A 13757-nucleotide genomic window follows, 5' to 3' on the forward strand; every position below is an offset into this window, starting at 1 on the left:
TCTACCTTGTTCCTGGAATGTGTTTAAGGCAATGAACGGCGCCATCTGAGAAACCTCCATGGACCACTTTGACATCTCGCACTGCACAAAGACCCTGCACACATTGAATAGACAGACACCTTGGCAGTCACTGACATTCCAATTCATCACTGATATCGTGAAGCATTTATCATTTCAATCCATTACCTAATTGTCATCAGCAAAGAGCTTCAGAGGCAAAAGCAGCTCTAAAATGTCATTTTTAGATCAACTGCAACCTGCGACACAGATAGCTGTGAGGTAAAGACAAAAGAGCAATAAAACACAATCAATGTTGTTGGTTATAATCCAAATGTACTGCCTTATAACATGGGCCAATTATGAACAGGCCTACCTTTTTCTGTGGTCCATTCAATTACTTTTGTAGGATGTTCAAGTTGATACTCATGAATATTATTGTATCTGAAAGGGAGGTGTATAGGGGCTACTTTGATCTATAACCTAGTCCTATCTACAACGTCCTAAAACGTTACGCCTGTGAATGTACCCCTGTTGTTTTCCTGCAGAGACGTGTGATGTGAAGCATCATTTATGCAACTAAAAGACATCATGGAAGTCTCAACTCACTTTCACAAAATACCTCGTACTTACATTTTCAAAGACTCGATAAACCAGTCATCAAATTCCTTCTCATCCAAGCATGTTTCACCCATCTCGTCCAGACCTCATCCACCGCTGAACAACTTCTGTAGTGCACTGCCGGTATTTGGTTAATAGTAGATAAGCAGCCGTGTTGCCACCTACCGGATTGGAGTGTTGGCCACAGTCTAGCAGAGTCAGAGCCACACTCCATAATGTGCATACAATCCCAGAGTGCGCCAGGGCCACCAACCAAAACAGACAATGAAGCAACTACATCCCATGAGATTTTCACAATGGAAATAGCACTTGATTTCTATAATATACCTGTAGTTTTCAAGAAATTACATTTTAAGAGAGAATAATTACTTAAAAAATATATATACATCATACATTATTTGTCTTTCATATGACAACCTAAACATAAACAATGGTGTAATAGATAGGATTTTTTCTTAGTTTAAATTACTGGAAATATTACAGACTGTCGCTGCAAATCATGGTCAACCCCTGACCCCTACTTTACCTTCATCTTGATGCTTAGCCTACCATTGATTTGAACTTGCAACTTTCCATTTACTAGTCCAACGCTCTAACCACTAGACTACCCTGCCGCCCCAATGCTTGGGTTGTGGGTTTGATTCCCACTCTGGATAAGATCGCCTATGGAAAATAGACCATTTCAGTTTTCACAATATGTTGCATTTGCAAAGTATTTCAAGAAACTGGAAAAAATACACCAAGCAAGTATTTTTATATTCCGCAAGTATTATCAGATTAACTTAAGTTGCAAATGCTGGTAAACACTCAAATATATTTAGTTTACATTTTATTTCCACAAAAGTAGTGCACTGGGCCTTTACTAGTCCTGTATTAGAGGACCAATATTGACTCTTCAGCGGGTGCAAAAAAACTCGCAGGACCCCACCCACAAACTACTTCCTGCGGCTATGGTGAATTATCTCAATAACTATTTGATTAAGATACAAACAACTCATCCAGCTGTGTCTTTTCCACAGTGTTTAATACTGGTCTTTCAGTACACCGCTCGGCCCAGATCTAAAAATGGCTGTCGTTTTTATGATACTGCCAATGCAGTCAAACTGCAATGAAACTGCACGAAACACACCACTCTGATGACGCAGGAGCTATTGTTAACTGCACAACAACCGCGTAGACTCACTGACATATTGAAATGGTATACTACGCCCTCTAGTGTTGCGGGATCAGACAGACTACTGGCCCTTCAGTGAGAGACAAATACCGTATAATATACAGTGTGTGGTCTAAGCATACCAATTTGTAGTCGTATAATGACATCGGTTTAGGTCCTCAACTAGCCTACTTCTTTCCATATCTTTATTTGATCTAAATGGCAGTGATTTGTCTTCTGTTTGATAGTCACTAGCCCTGAGAGGAACTCAGAGCTGTTGGTCCTGCAAACCAGACATTTTATGGGATTCAAAATTAACAAATATTACAGGATACAAAACTATGACCAGGAAAGGGTAGTCTAACTGAAGACATCAGGATTGTAATAGTAACCTATGGGTGAGCAGAATATGTGCCACAGGTTTTATTTCCTCGTTCGTCTCTATTCAGTCAGTAGCCTTCTCCCCTACTGTTCAGTGTATCACCTGTACACAGGAAGTCGAATGGATAGGCGGCTTGGTTTCTGTCTACAATAGGCTTAATATCGAAAAAAAATTTAGTTACACTAAATAAACACAAATTAGTGTCGGAATTAATTAACTTTTCGGTTGTTCTGATATCCTTCAGAATACTTTCTATAGGGGAAAAATGACAACCAATTCGTAATGACTGGTGTGGATTTACCTGCGAGACACCTGTCGCTGTTGCCATCCTATTGAAGACAATGGACCGAGTCTGTCGATAATCATTCTAAAGGCTTGTAGAATTTGACCGAGACTAGACAAATAATTAAAAATTTCAAGCACAGTGAAATCCAATTTGGATCAATTTCCAAACGTGACGTTCTTCTGTCATGGATTTGTTGGATTCTGGAACGAAGTTTACCCCGAAAACGCAGGTATTGTAATGCTACTAATACAGTTGTTATAACGCTATCGATAATCTAGTTTGTCTAATCTAAGCAAATCTTTATAGCAAGTTTCATCAAATGTAGGCTATGTGTAATTGTAATATAATTGTGTGAATACACCCCTGATTTACACTCTAGAAATACACTGACTGTACAAAACATTCCTACATACATACGTTCAGTGTATTTCTAGAGTGGAAACCAGGGGTTTCAGTAGTCTTTGGCATTTTCACTGTGAGTATATTGTCCACCTTGACTAAATCCCTATAGAGCCATTACCCATTATTATAGTTATTCTGGTCCCATTAGTATACTTATTCTGGCCTCATTAGTATACTTAGTCTGGTCCCAGTAGTATACTTAGTCTGGTCCCAGTAGTATACTTATTCTGGTCCAGGTAGTATACTTATTCTGGCCTCATTAATATACTTATTTTGGTCCCATTAGTATACTTATTCTGGTCCAGTAGTAAACTTATTCTGGTCCCAGTAGTATAATTATTTTGGCCTCATTAGTATACTTATTCTGGTTCCAGTAGTATACTTATTCTGGTCTCATTAGTATACTTACTCTAGCCTCATTAGTATACTTATTCTGGTCCCAGTAGTATACTTATTCTGGTCCCAGTAGTATACTTACTCTAGCCTCATTAGTATACTTATTCTGGTCCCAGTAGTATACTTATTCTGGTCCCAGTAGTATACTTACTCTAGCCTCATTAGTATACTTATTCTGGTCCCAGTAGTATACTTATTCTGGTCCCAGTAGTATACTTATTCTGGTCCCAGTAGTATACTTATTCTGGTCCCAGTAGTATACTTATTCTGGTCCCAGTAGTATACTTATTCTGGTCCCAGTAGTATACTTATTCTGGTCCCAGTAGTATACTTATTCTGGTCCCAGTAGTATACTTATTCTGGTCCCAGTAGTATACTTATTCTGGCCCAGTAGTATACTTATTCTGGTCCCAGTAGTATACTTATTCTGGTCCCAGTAGTATACTTACTCTAGCCTCATTAGTATACTTATTCTGGTCCCAGTAGTATACTTATTCTGGTCCCAGTAGTATACTTATTCTGGTCCCAGTAGTTTACTTATTCTGGTCCCAGTAGTATACTTACTCTAGCCTCATTAGTATACTTATTCTGGTCCCAGTAGTATACTTACTCTAGCCTCATTAGTATACTTATTCTGGTCCCAGTAGTATACTTATTCTGGTCCCAGTAGTATACTTACTCTAGCCTCATTAGTATACTTATTCTGGTCCCAGTAGTATACTTACTCTAGCCTAATTAGTATACTTATTCTGGTCCCAGTAGTATACTTACTCTAGCCTCATTAGTATACTTATTCTGGTCCCAGTAGTATACTTACTCTAGCCTCATTAGTATACTTATTCTGGTCCCAGTAGTATACTTACTCTAGCCTCATTAGTATACTTATTCTGGTCCCAGTAGTATACTTACTCTAGCCTCATTAGTATACTTATTCTGGTCCCAGTAGTATACTTACTCTAGCCTCATTAGTATACTTATTCTGGTCCCAGTAGTATACTTACTCTAGCCTCATTAGTATACTTATTCTGGTTCCAGTAGTATACTTACTCTAGCCTCATTAGTATACTTATTCTGGTCCCAGTAGTATACTTACTCTAGCCTCATTAGTATACTTATTCTGGTCCCAGTAGTATACTTACTCTGGTCCCAGTAGTATACTTATTCTCGTCCCAGTAGTATACTTATTCTCGTCCCAGTAGTATACTTATTCTGGTCCCAGTAGTATACTTACTCTGGTCCCAGTAGTATACTTATTCTGGTCCCAGTAGTATACTTATTCTGGTCCCAGTAGTATACTTATTCTGGTCCCAGTAGTATACTTATTCTGGTCCCAGTAGTGCACCGATTCTGTTTTTAAAAAAGCAACAGAAAATCAACAAAACCATTTTACTCCAAAAGCTGTTGAGTTCTGTTTTGTTTTTAAACAGATGTTGTAGTTCTTAAACAAAACAAGAGAATGGGATCATTTGGATGGAACCCCGTGGACTTCACTCCAGTCTTCGTGGGGCATGCTCTACAAGGTGTCGAAAGCTTCCACAGGGATGCTGGCCCATGTTGACTCCAATGCTTCCCACAGTTGTGTAAAGTTGGCTGGATGTCCTTTGGGTGGTGGACCATTCTTGATACACACGGGAAACTGTTGAGCATGAAAAACCTAGCAGCGTTGCACTTCTTGACACACTCAAACTGGTGCGCCTGGCATTTACTACCATAACTTGTTCAAAGCCACTTAAATATTTTGTCTTGCCCATTCATCCTCTAAATGGCACACATACACAATCCGTGTCTCAATTGTCTCAAGGCTTAAAAATATTTTAACCTGTCTCCTCCCCTTCATCTACACTGATTGAAGTGGATTTAACAAGTGACATCAATAAGGGATCATAACTTTCACCTGGATTCATCTGGTCAGACTATGTCATGGAAAGAGCAGGTGTTCTTAATGTTTTGTATGCAAGGTGTATTATGTGAGCAGCATTCCTTTCAGTGCTGCTCCCTTTGAATTGGAATGTCTGGTAGATCATATGGCCTAGGCTGCATGTGAGTCAATTTGTCAAAAAGGGTATGGCTCTTTAGACACATAAGAGTAGTCTATAACTGATACGTTCAAGTAGGGTGTGGTTGTTGGAAAATGTAGTAACTGTTGAATCTGACAGGACTTGACTTGCACTGGTTAGTTCAATTGCAGTAACAATTAATATAACTGTGTTATGCAGGCACCATAAGTAGTATAACACCCAAGGACAGATCATTTGACAAGTTAGTATATTCATGTTGTCATGGGATTGATTGAATGTGCTGTCGATATAAACCCAATTACTATCTAGGGAGACATTTCTCTTTTGCTGCCATTGACATGAGCACTGAAATGTTTATGTTGAAATGAAATGCAAGTAAAATAACATTATTTTCTCACTTGTAGGATGATGACTGGGAAAATTCTGTCACATTCTTGCCAGCCCCAGACACCAAGAAGCTAGAGAAAAATAGAGGGAGTAAAACACTTTTTGTTGGGATTGGCCTCGTGGGGTTGGCAGCAGTCATTGCGCTGACGACAGGCCTGCTGGTTTGGCATTTTCACTGTGAGTATATTGTCCACCTTGACTAAATCCCTATAGAGCCATTACCCATTATTATAGTTATTCTGGTCCCATTAGTATACTTATTCTGGCCTCATTAGTATACTTAGTCTGGTCCCAGTAGTATACTTATTCTGGTCCAGGTAGTATACTTATTCTGGCCTCATTAATATACTTATTTTGGTCCCATTAGTATACTTATTCTGGCCCAGTAGTATACTTATTCTGGTCCCAGTAGTATAATTATTCTGGTCCCAGTAGTATACTTATTCTGGCCTCATTAGTATACTTATTCTGGTCCAGTAGTATACTTATTCTGGTCCCAGTAGTATACTTATTCTGGTCCGATTAGTATACTTATTCTGGTCCAGTAGTATACTTATTCTAGTCCCAGTACTATACTTATTCTGGCCTCATTAGTATACTTATTCTGGTCCTATTAGTATACTTATTCTGGTCCCAGTAGTATACTTATTCTGGTCCCAGTAGTATACTTACTCTAGCCTCATTAGTATACTTATTCTGGCCTCATTTGTATACTTATTCTGGTCCCAGTAGTATACTTACTCTAGCCTCATTAGTATACTAATTCTGGTTCCATTGGTATACTTATTCTGGCCTCATTAGTATACTTACTCTAGCCTCATTAGTATACTTATTCTGGTCCTATTAGTATACGTATTCTGGTCCAGTAGTATACTTATTCTGGCCTCATTAGTATACTTATTCTGGTCCTATTAGTATACTTATTCTGGTCCCAGTAGTATACTTATTCTGGTCCCAGTAGTATACTTATTCTGGTCCAGGTAGTATACTTATTCTGGCCTCATTAATATACTTATTTTGGTCCCATTAGTGTACTTATTCTGGTCCAGTAGTATACTTATTCTGGTCCCAGTAGTATAATTATTTTGGCCTTTTGTATACTTATTCTGGTTCCAGTAGTATACTTATTCTGGCCTCATTAGTATACTTACTCTAGCCTCATTAGTATACTTATTCTGGTCCCAGTAGTATACTTATTCTAGTCCCAGTACTATACTTATTCTGGCCTCATTAGTATACTTATTCTGGTCCTATTAGTATACTTATTCTGGTCCCAGTAGTATACTTACTCTAGCCTCATTAGTATACTTATTCTGGTTCCATTAGTATACTTATTCTGGTCCCAGTAGTATACTTACTCTAGCCTCATTAGTATACTTATTCTGGCCTCATTAGTATACTTATTCTGGTCCCAGTAGTATACTTACTCTAGCCTCATTAGTATACTTATTCTGGTTCCATTAGTATACTTATTCTGGTCCCAGTAGTATACTTACTCTAGCCTCATTAGTATACTTATTCTGGTTCCATTAGTATACTTATTCTGGTCCCAGTAGTATACTTACTCTAGCCTCATTAGTATACTTACTCTAGCCTCATTAGTATACTAATTCTGGTTCCATTGGTATACTTATTCTGGCCTCATTAGTATACTTACTCTAGCCTCATTAGTATACTTATTCTGGCCTCATTAGTATACTTACTCTAGCCTCATTAGTATACTTATTCTGGTCCTATTAGTATACTTATTCTGGTCCAGTAGTATACTTATTCTGGTCCAGTAGTATACTTATTCTGGCCTCATTAGTATACTTATTCTGGTCCTATTAGTATACTTATTCTGGTCCCAGTAGTATACTTATTCTGGTCCCAGTAGTATACTTATTCCGGCTTCATTAGTATACTTATTCTGGTCCCATTAGTATACCTATTCTGGTCCCAGTAGTATACTTATTCTGGTCCTCACTCCTGTCCCTCTCTTATTTTGCAGTGAGGAGAGGAGAGGTGCGATTGACAAAGATGTACATTGGCTCTATGAGTATCACCAACCAAAGATTTATAGATTCTTACGACAACCCCAACAGCAATGAGTTCAAACAACTGGCCATGCAGGTGTCACAGCAGGTAAGACAGGGTGATGATGACCTTCTCCATCATTTGTAGCAAGTACTGGTAGCTACAATAACGCGTTTCATCTTGCTGCTTTTCAGCTGAAGGGAATCTACTCTAAATACAAAGATCTGGATAAATATTTAGTGGGATCCACAGTGCAAGCCTTCAGGTATTTGTTCCCCATTTAACCACTCCCCTAAGGTCACTTTGAAATTCAGAGATAGTTATGGTTGCTTACTTGAAGATGATGACATTATAAAGACATTACAACAAAAGGTAGCAGACAGTACATTTGTTTCAATTCAACCCACAATTGTTATGTTTTCTTGCTGCTTAACATATTCAAAAATACAATGCACTATGTCTTTCCACTGTAGTGAAGGCAACAGAGGGAGTGAGGACAATGTAGTGGCCTACTACCTGTCTGAGTTTGATGTACCGATCGGTCGGGGGTCTGCAGTGGATGAAGCTATTGGCACCATGGATCCGATGGAGGGAAGTCTGAAGGGGAGGATGGGGAAGGGTCGCCGGCCAACCAGCTCCCTGCTCATCAACAACGTGATGTCTGGAGGTACAGTAAAGGGTGAACATCACTCTGCCTTTGGATGTGAAAAGTTACCTATACTCTTGTATGCATCCCTGTTTATTAAGGCCTATGTTAATAGGAGCTTTTGTAGTCATTTCCTTCGCATTCTCTATCCCTCAGTTTAAAAAAGAGCTGTTAAAGGTCAGAGCAGATGTTTTTATTTGCTCCATGCTAATGTCTCATATGTGCTTCCATTTCACAGCTCTGGATGCACGTATGACAAAGGCCTTATTGACTGGTGAGAAACAACATTCGCTGTTATGGTTTCAACTATTATCTTTCTGGATGTCACAGGCCGTCCTTGTACAGCTCACTGAGCTTGTCTACTGTATCTGTCTGTCCGTTTCCCAGCCTCCCAAACCTATTCCTATCACATCAGTGAGAATCACACGGCCACATTACAGTCACCTGGCTTTCCTGATTCTCCATACCCTCCAAACACATATGTGTTGTGGAGACTACATGCTGACCGAGGCTACAGGATTAAACTGGAGTTTGACACCTTCAACTTGGAGGCTGACTGTCAGAACGACTTCATCAAGGTGTATGACTCCCTGGTGCCATTGGAGCAGCAGGTCATGGCAGAGTGAGTAGTGAGGAGTTGTACAGTACTTTTAGGATCAAGAGAAAGTGGAGACAAGAAACACAGTCAACATTTTCCCATTGATATTCCCTTCAGATACTAGCCTCATGACTAATGAGTTCCATCCAAGTGCAACTGTCTGCCTCAGTTAAATCATGTGTTGATCTCTGTCCAGGAAATGTGGATATTACACTCGCAATGAGCCTCTGTCGTTCATTTCCTCTGGAAACGTCATGCTGCTGACACTGGTAACCAACAAGGAGAAGAACTTCCCTGGCTTCAGAGCCACCTACTCTCAGGTTCCCCTCAATAGCCAAGGTGCAGCTACTATTATGATGATCACGGGGTGTACCATGTTGTGTCCCTAATGGTTATGTGACTCATTATCTGTCACTCTTTCTGTGTAGATTGTGGTGGTCAATTATCAGGACTTAATGGCACCTTCACATCTCCAAACTTTCCCTCCCATTACCCACCTCTGACCAAGTGTGTCTGGGATATTGAGGTAAACAAATGTTCAATTTGTGTTGTGGAGCCTGCTGCTGACCTTTTAGAGTGAGAATATGTTTATTTCTGAAGTTCCACCTACCATTCTATTCTCTTTCAGGTCCCAAAAGGGAAGTCTGTCAAGGTGCAGTTCAACAAGCTGTTGATGTCTGAGCCAGGACAGAACAATAATAATTGTCCTAAGGACTACGTAGAGATCAACAGTGAAAAGTGAGTCATGGGATCTTCTTGGTGTCAGTATATCCGTTAGGAATTTGGAAGAATTGACTATTAATCAGCAATGACTCTGCAATGTCCCTAATTGATGAACATTGTTGATCTTTGCCTCTTTAACCTTTTGTGTTGCAGGCTATGTGGCGATAAGCCCTACAGCACTGTGGTCACCAGCACAGTCAACAAGATAGTCGTGATATTTAACTCTGACATGTCCTATGTGGATTCAGGTTTCACTGCTGAGTTTGAAGCCTTTGTGCCAACTACTCGTAAGCCAGAAACATTGTTATCAGTACACAGTTGTTTCTTAAACTAACATCTACAGTGTATACTTTAAAACCTGTTATCAGTACAGATCTGCAGTGAGTACAGACCTATAACTACGTTATAACGTGTCTATTCTTCTCAAGTGTTTCCATCTGAGTGTGTTTAACTTTTATAACGTCACCTTAGTAAACAGATGCTTGATTTGTCTCTACAAGAGAGATTAGGTTACCTCCAAATGATTATGATGCAATCTGAGTTGATGTCTTGTCTCTGTACAGAGTGTGAGCCAGATCAAATCAAATGTAGAAATGGTCTTTGTAAAGTCAAGTTCTGGCAGTGTGATGGAGTCAATGACTGTGGGGACAGCACAGACGAGGAAAACTGTGGTAAGTCAACACTACACATCAGTAGAGAGGTCACACAATATTATATCATCATTGTTACCACTGTGTATTACTGTGTCCTCTCTGTAGGGAGTTGTAAATCAGGTGAGTTTAGCTGTCGGAATGGAAGATGTATCTCCGAGAGACTGAAATGTGATGGCCGTGCTGACTGTGCTGACGGCTCTGATGAATCAAATTGCGCAAAATGTACGTATCCAAAGATAAATAGCTGTAGTAGAATACAACCATATAAACATGACCTTTGACCTTTGCGTGACTGACTCCTCATCTCCTTGTATCCAGCTCTAGCCCTGCAATGCTCAGAGTATACTTACAAGTGTAAGAACAATATGTGCATCAGCAAGCTGAACCCAGAGTGCGATGAAGAAGAGGACTGTGATGATGGCTCAGACGAGGCAGACTGTCGTAAGTTTAGATATCTCACACAGCTTCCTCTACATCCTCAGACCATCTTTTACCACCATTACCCTGACTTCTGAATGTAATTTGGATTACATTTAATTTGACTATTTAAAACAACAGGCAAACAATACATGTACCAAGATCACAGAGGGTTATGTAGACAAAAAGTCTGACTCGTTTCCATTGTGATCCTCCTTTATTTACTGATTGTTTTTTGTGTGTGTCTGTGTGCAGAGTGTGGTATACGGCCTTATAGACACTCCCGCATTGTGGGTGGACAGGCCTCCATTGAGGGGGAGTGGCCCTGGCAGGTTAGCCTTCACATCCGAGGGTCTAGCCATGTGTGTGGAGCCTCAGTTATCAACGACCGCTGGCTCGTCACTGCTGCCCACTGTGTCCAGGATGACGTCAAAGTCAAGTACGTCAAAGTCACGTGCTCACCTTATTGTTCCTACTCTTTCTACGTTTAATTCACACCATTGTACGTTTCCCCAATTGATTAACTGCTCTAAGGACTGTTCCCTGTAACCTCTCCTGTTTACAGTTCAGCTTTCAAAATCTTTGTGGTCTTGAGGATTGAGGACCGTGAACTAAGAGTATGTTTTCTAACAGATATTCTCAACCTCAACAATGGGAAGCATACCTTGGACTTCATGTTCAGAGTCAGACTAACAAGTGGACGCTGAAGAAGAACCTTAAACAGATCATCCAGCACCCTGGCTACCAAGCCCAGACCTATGACAATGACATAGCTCTTATGGAACTGGACAGTCCTGTCACACTCAACCAGAACATCTGGCCAATCTGTCTGCCCACGGCCAGGCATTACTTCCCTGCTGGCAAGCCAGTGTGGATCACTGGCTGGGGGACCACCAGAGAGGGGGGTGAGTTGAATCCGGTGTATAGCTGCAGTAGTTTCTCCCACCTTGTTCTGTAGTAATACACTTGACATTTCTTCATGTTTTAACCTCTGACTACTGTTGATGCTGACTGAGTGTCATTCACTATCCCAGGTTTCGAGGCATCAATGTTGCAGAAGGCAGAGGTCCGTATCATCAATGCCACAGTATGTAACACCCTGATGGAAGGACAGACCACTTCCAACATGTTATGTGCTGGTGTACTGGACGGAGGAGTAGATGCCTGTCAGGTAACCCCGCCAGCAGCTAGATGATCTTTCTTGTTGCATATTTACTTTCCCCCTCTTTACGTCATCATTATCATCATGCTGTCTTTGCCCTGCTCTTTTTGTCAGGGAGACTCTGGAGGTCCGTTGTCCTCCATGGAGAACGGTGGACGTTTCTTCTTGGCTGGAGTGGTGAGCTGGGGGGACGGCTGTGCCCGCAGGAACAAGCCTGGCGTCTACACCCAAGTCACCAAATACAGGGACTGGATAAAGCAGAAGACCGGAGTGTAGCTGAGAAGACCAGGGTCTAGCTGAGTGGGAAACCTGGTTGTCAAGCCTGAGCAATACTTAGCCCTCAGAAGATTGGTCTTTGTCCAAGTTCTTAAAATCCTCAGACCTTTGATTGGTATGCATTAAGGTTATTATAGTAAACTAATGCAGAAACTAAAACAAAAATGAATCTTGAAAAAACGATTTAGTAAATTGAAATAAAATAATGAACAAACCTGTTTCAAAAAACTAAAACTATACTGAAACGATTATCTTTGACTCCAAAACTAAATAAAATAAAATAAAAACCATAATGAGTTATGTTCAGTTTTAGTTTTTTTCTAAACTTCTGATTGGGTTTTCAATGGGGTTCAAAGGCGGATGAAGGCTGCAACTGATACCTGACAAATGTATGCACTCAATACCCTAAGTCGCTCTGGATAAGAGAATTTGCTAAATTACTCAAATGTAAATGTAAAACAGTTGTGAAGCTTTAGGGGGGGGGGGGGGGGGGGGGGGGTTTAAGCTACTGAATCTGGTGGGTAAATGCTTCCAGGAGATGGTGATGTTTCAAATAGGCCTAGTTTGTGCATCACTATCCCTAGCTATCACTAGCTAACAGGGAAAAAAAAGTCTAGGTAACTAACTTGATTCCTCTTACATGTACTACTACGTTTTTAAAAAGCACTGGATATATGGGGTTTCCTTCTACATTATTATTTTTCACCAGTCTCAGCTCTATTACCTTTAAATCCAAGTCACAATGAGATTGACTTTATAATATAAACCTATCCTATGAGCTGACCCATCACCTTGTGTATAACTGCCCGTGGTCATATAAAACTATGTAGAACTATTTCACACTGGGAATATTTTTACAGTGTGAAACATTTTTACCTTCAGTGGTAAGAAGTGACATCCCAAAAACAACACACATGCTATACAACCCAAATGGCTCATAGCAATACTAAAACTGAAACTAAATAATATAAAAACTAAATATACACATTTTTAGCAAATTCAAACTAAATAACAAACTAGCAAATCAGGTCCGAAAACTAACTTAAAATAAAATGAATTTCAAATGTAACATTTTTTTACGAATATAAATAAAAAACTAATTTAAAAACAAAACTATAATAACCTTGGTATGCACACTACAGCATGTGACTACTGGGACTCTACAAGGAGTTTTCATTATTTTACACTTATGTTGTAAATGGTGTTTGGTTCTATCCAAAAGTATTACTTTATACAGAATATACCAGTCTTACATACTTATACATACACTTACTTAAAAATAGACTGGGCATTACATTAGCTGTGTTATTATCTTGCTTAAATAAATATTTAGTAAGCATTGGTTGCAGGTTAAAGACGGATTTTTGCACCCAAGTGCATTAAATTGCCTGCTTTTGTGACCTTGTAGGCATTTTTCCACCCTGGGTTTCTTTATTTAGAATTTGCTTTGTTCATGTGTTAGAATCCTTATCCTTACATTGCCTAGGCAATCGTTTGTTTTTCCAAAAGTGATATGTTATATGAAGTTTTGTGGATTCTTAAAATCTCATATGTCTTTGTATTTTTATATTATGTTTTGTTAATGTAGGTGTTTTCTTTTTAGGATATGTTTTCATTTCCTGTT

At 39.6% G+C, this 13757-nt stretch overlaps 1 protein-coding gene across 1 annotated transcript; it reads left to right on the forward strand.

Annotated features, from left to right (window-relative positions):
• The first annotated feature begins 2245 nt into the window (after window positions 1-2245).
• On the forward strand, window positions 2246-12298 carry LOC139388097 (ST14 transmembrane serine protease matriptase b). The gene is made up of 18 exons (XM_071134661.1): window positions 2246-2668; window positions 5660-5819; window positions 7633-7766; window positions 7853-7923; window positions 8132-8325; window positions 8543-8578; window positions 8692-8926; window positions 9099-9241; window positions 9331-9428; window positions 9531-9640; window positions 9779-9912; window positions 10189-10296; window positions 10384-10500; window positions 10597-10719; window positions 10951-11134; window positions 11329-11600; window positions 11730-11866; window positions 11972-12298. The coding sequence occupies exons 1-18, from the start codon at window positions 2624-2626 to the stop codon at window positions 12131-12133; spliced, it is 2463 nt and encodes an 820-aa protein (XP_070990762.1). The 5' UTR covers window positions 2246-2623; the 3' UTR covers window positions 12134-12298.
• The last annotated feature ends 1459 nt before the right edge of the window (window positions 12299-13757 follow it).

Source organism: Oncorhynchus clarkii, chromosome 29, assembly GCF_045791955.1.
Source record: "Oncorhynchus clarkii lewisi isolate Uvic-CL-2024 chromosome 29, UVic_Ocla_1.0, whole genome shotgun sequence".
NCBI classification, from domain to species: Eukaryota; Metazoa; Chordata; class Actinopteri; order Salmoniformes; family Salmonidae; genus Oncorhynchus; species Oncorhynchus clarkii.

Excerpts from the sequence above, each read along its gene's own strand:
- LOC139388097 (XM_071134661.1), top strand. The coding sequence starts at position 2,624 with ATGGATTTGTTGGATTCTGGAACGAAGTTTACCCCGAAAACGCAG. Across the intron at positions 5,820-7,632 it reads GCTGGTTTGGCATTTTCACT|TGAGGAGAGGAGAGGTGCGA; the intron begins GTGAGTATATTG and ends CTTATTTTGCAG. Across the intron at positions 11,601-11,729 it reads GGGGACCACCAGAGAGGGGG|GTTTCGAGGCATCAATGTTG; the intron begins GTGAGTTGAATC and ends TCACTATCCCAG.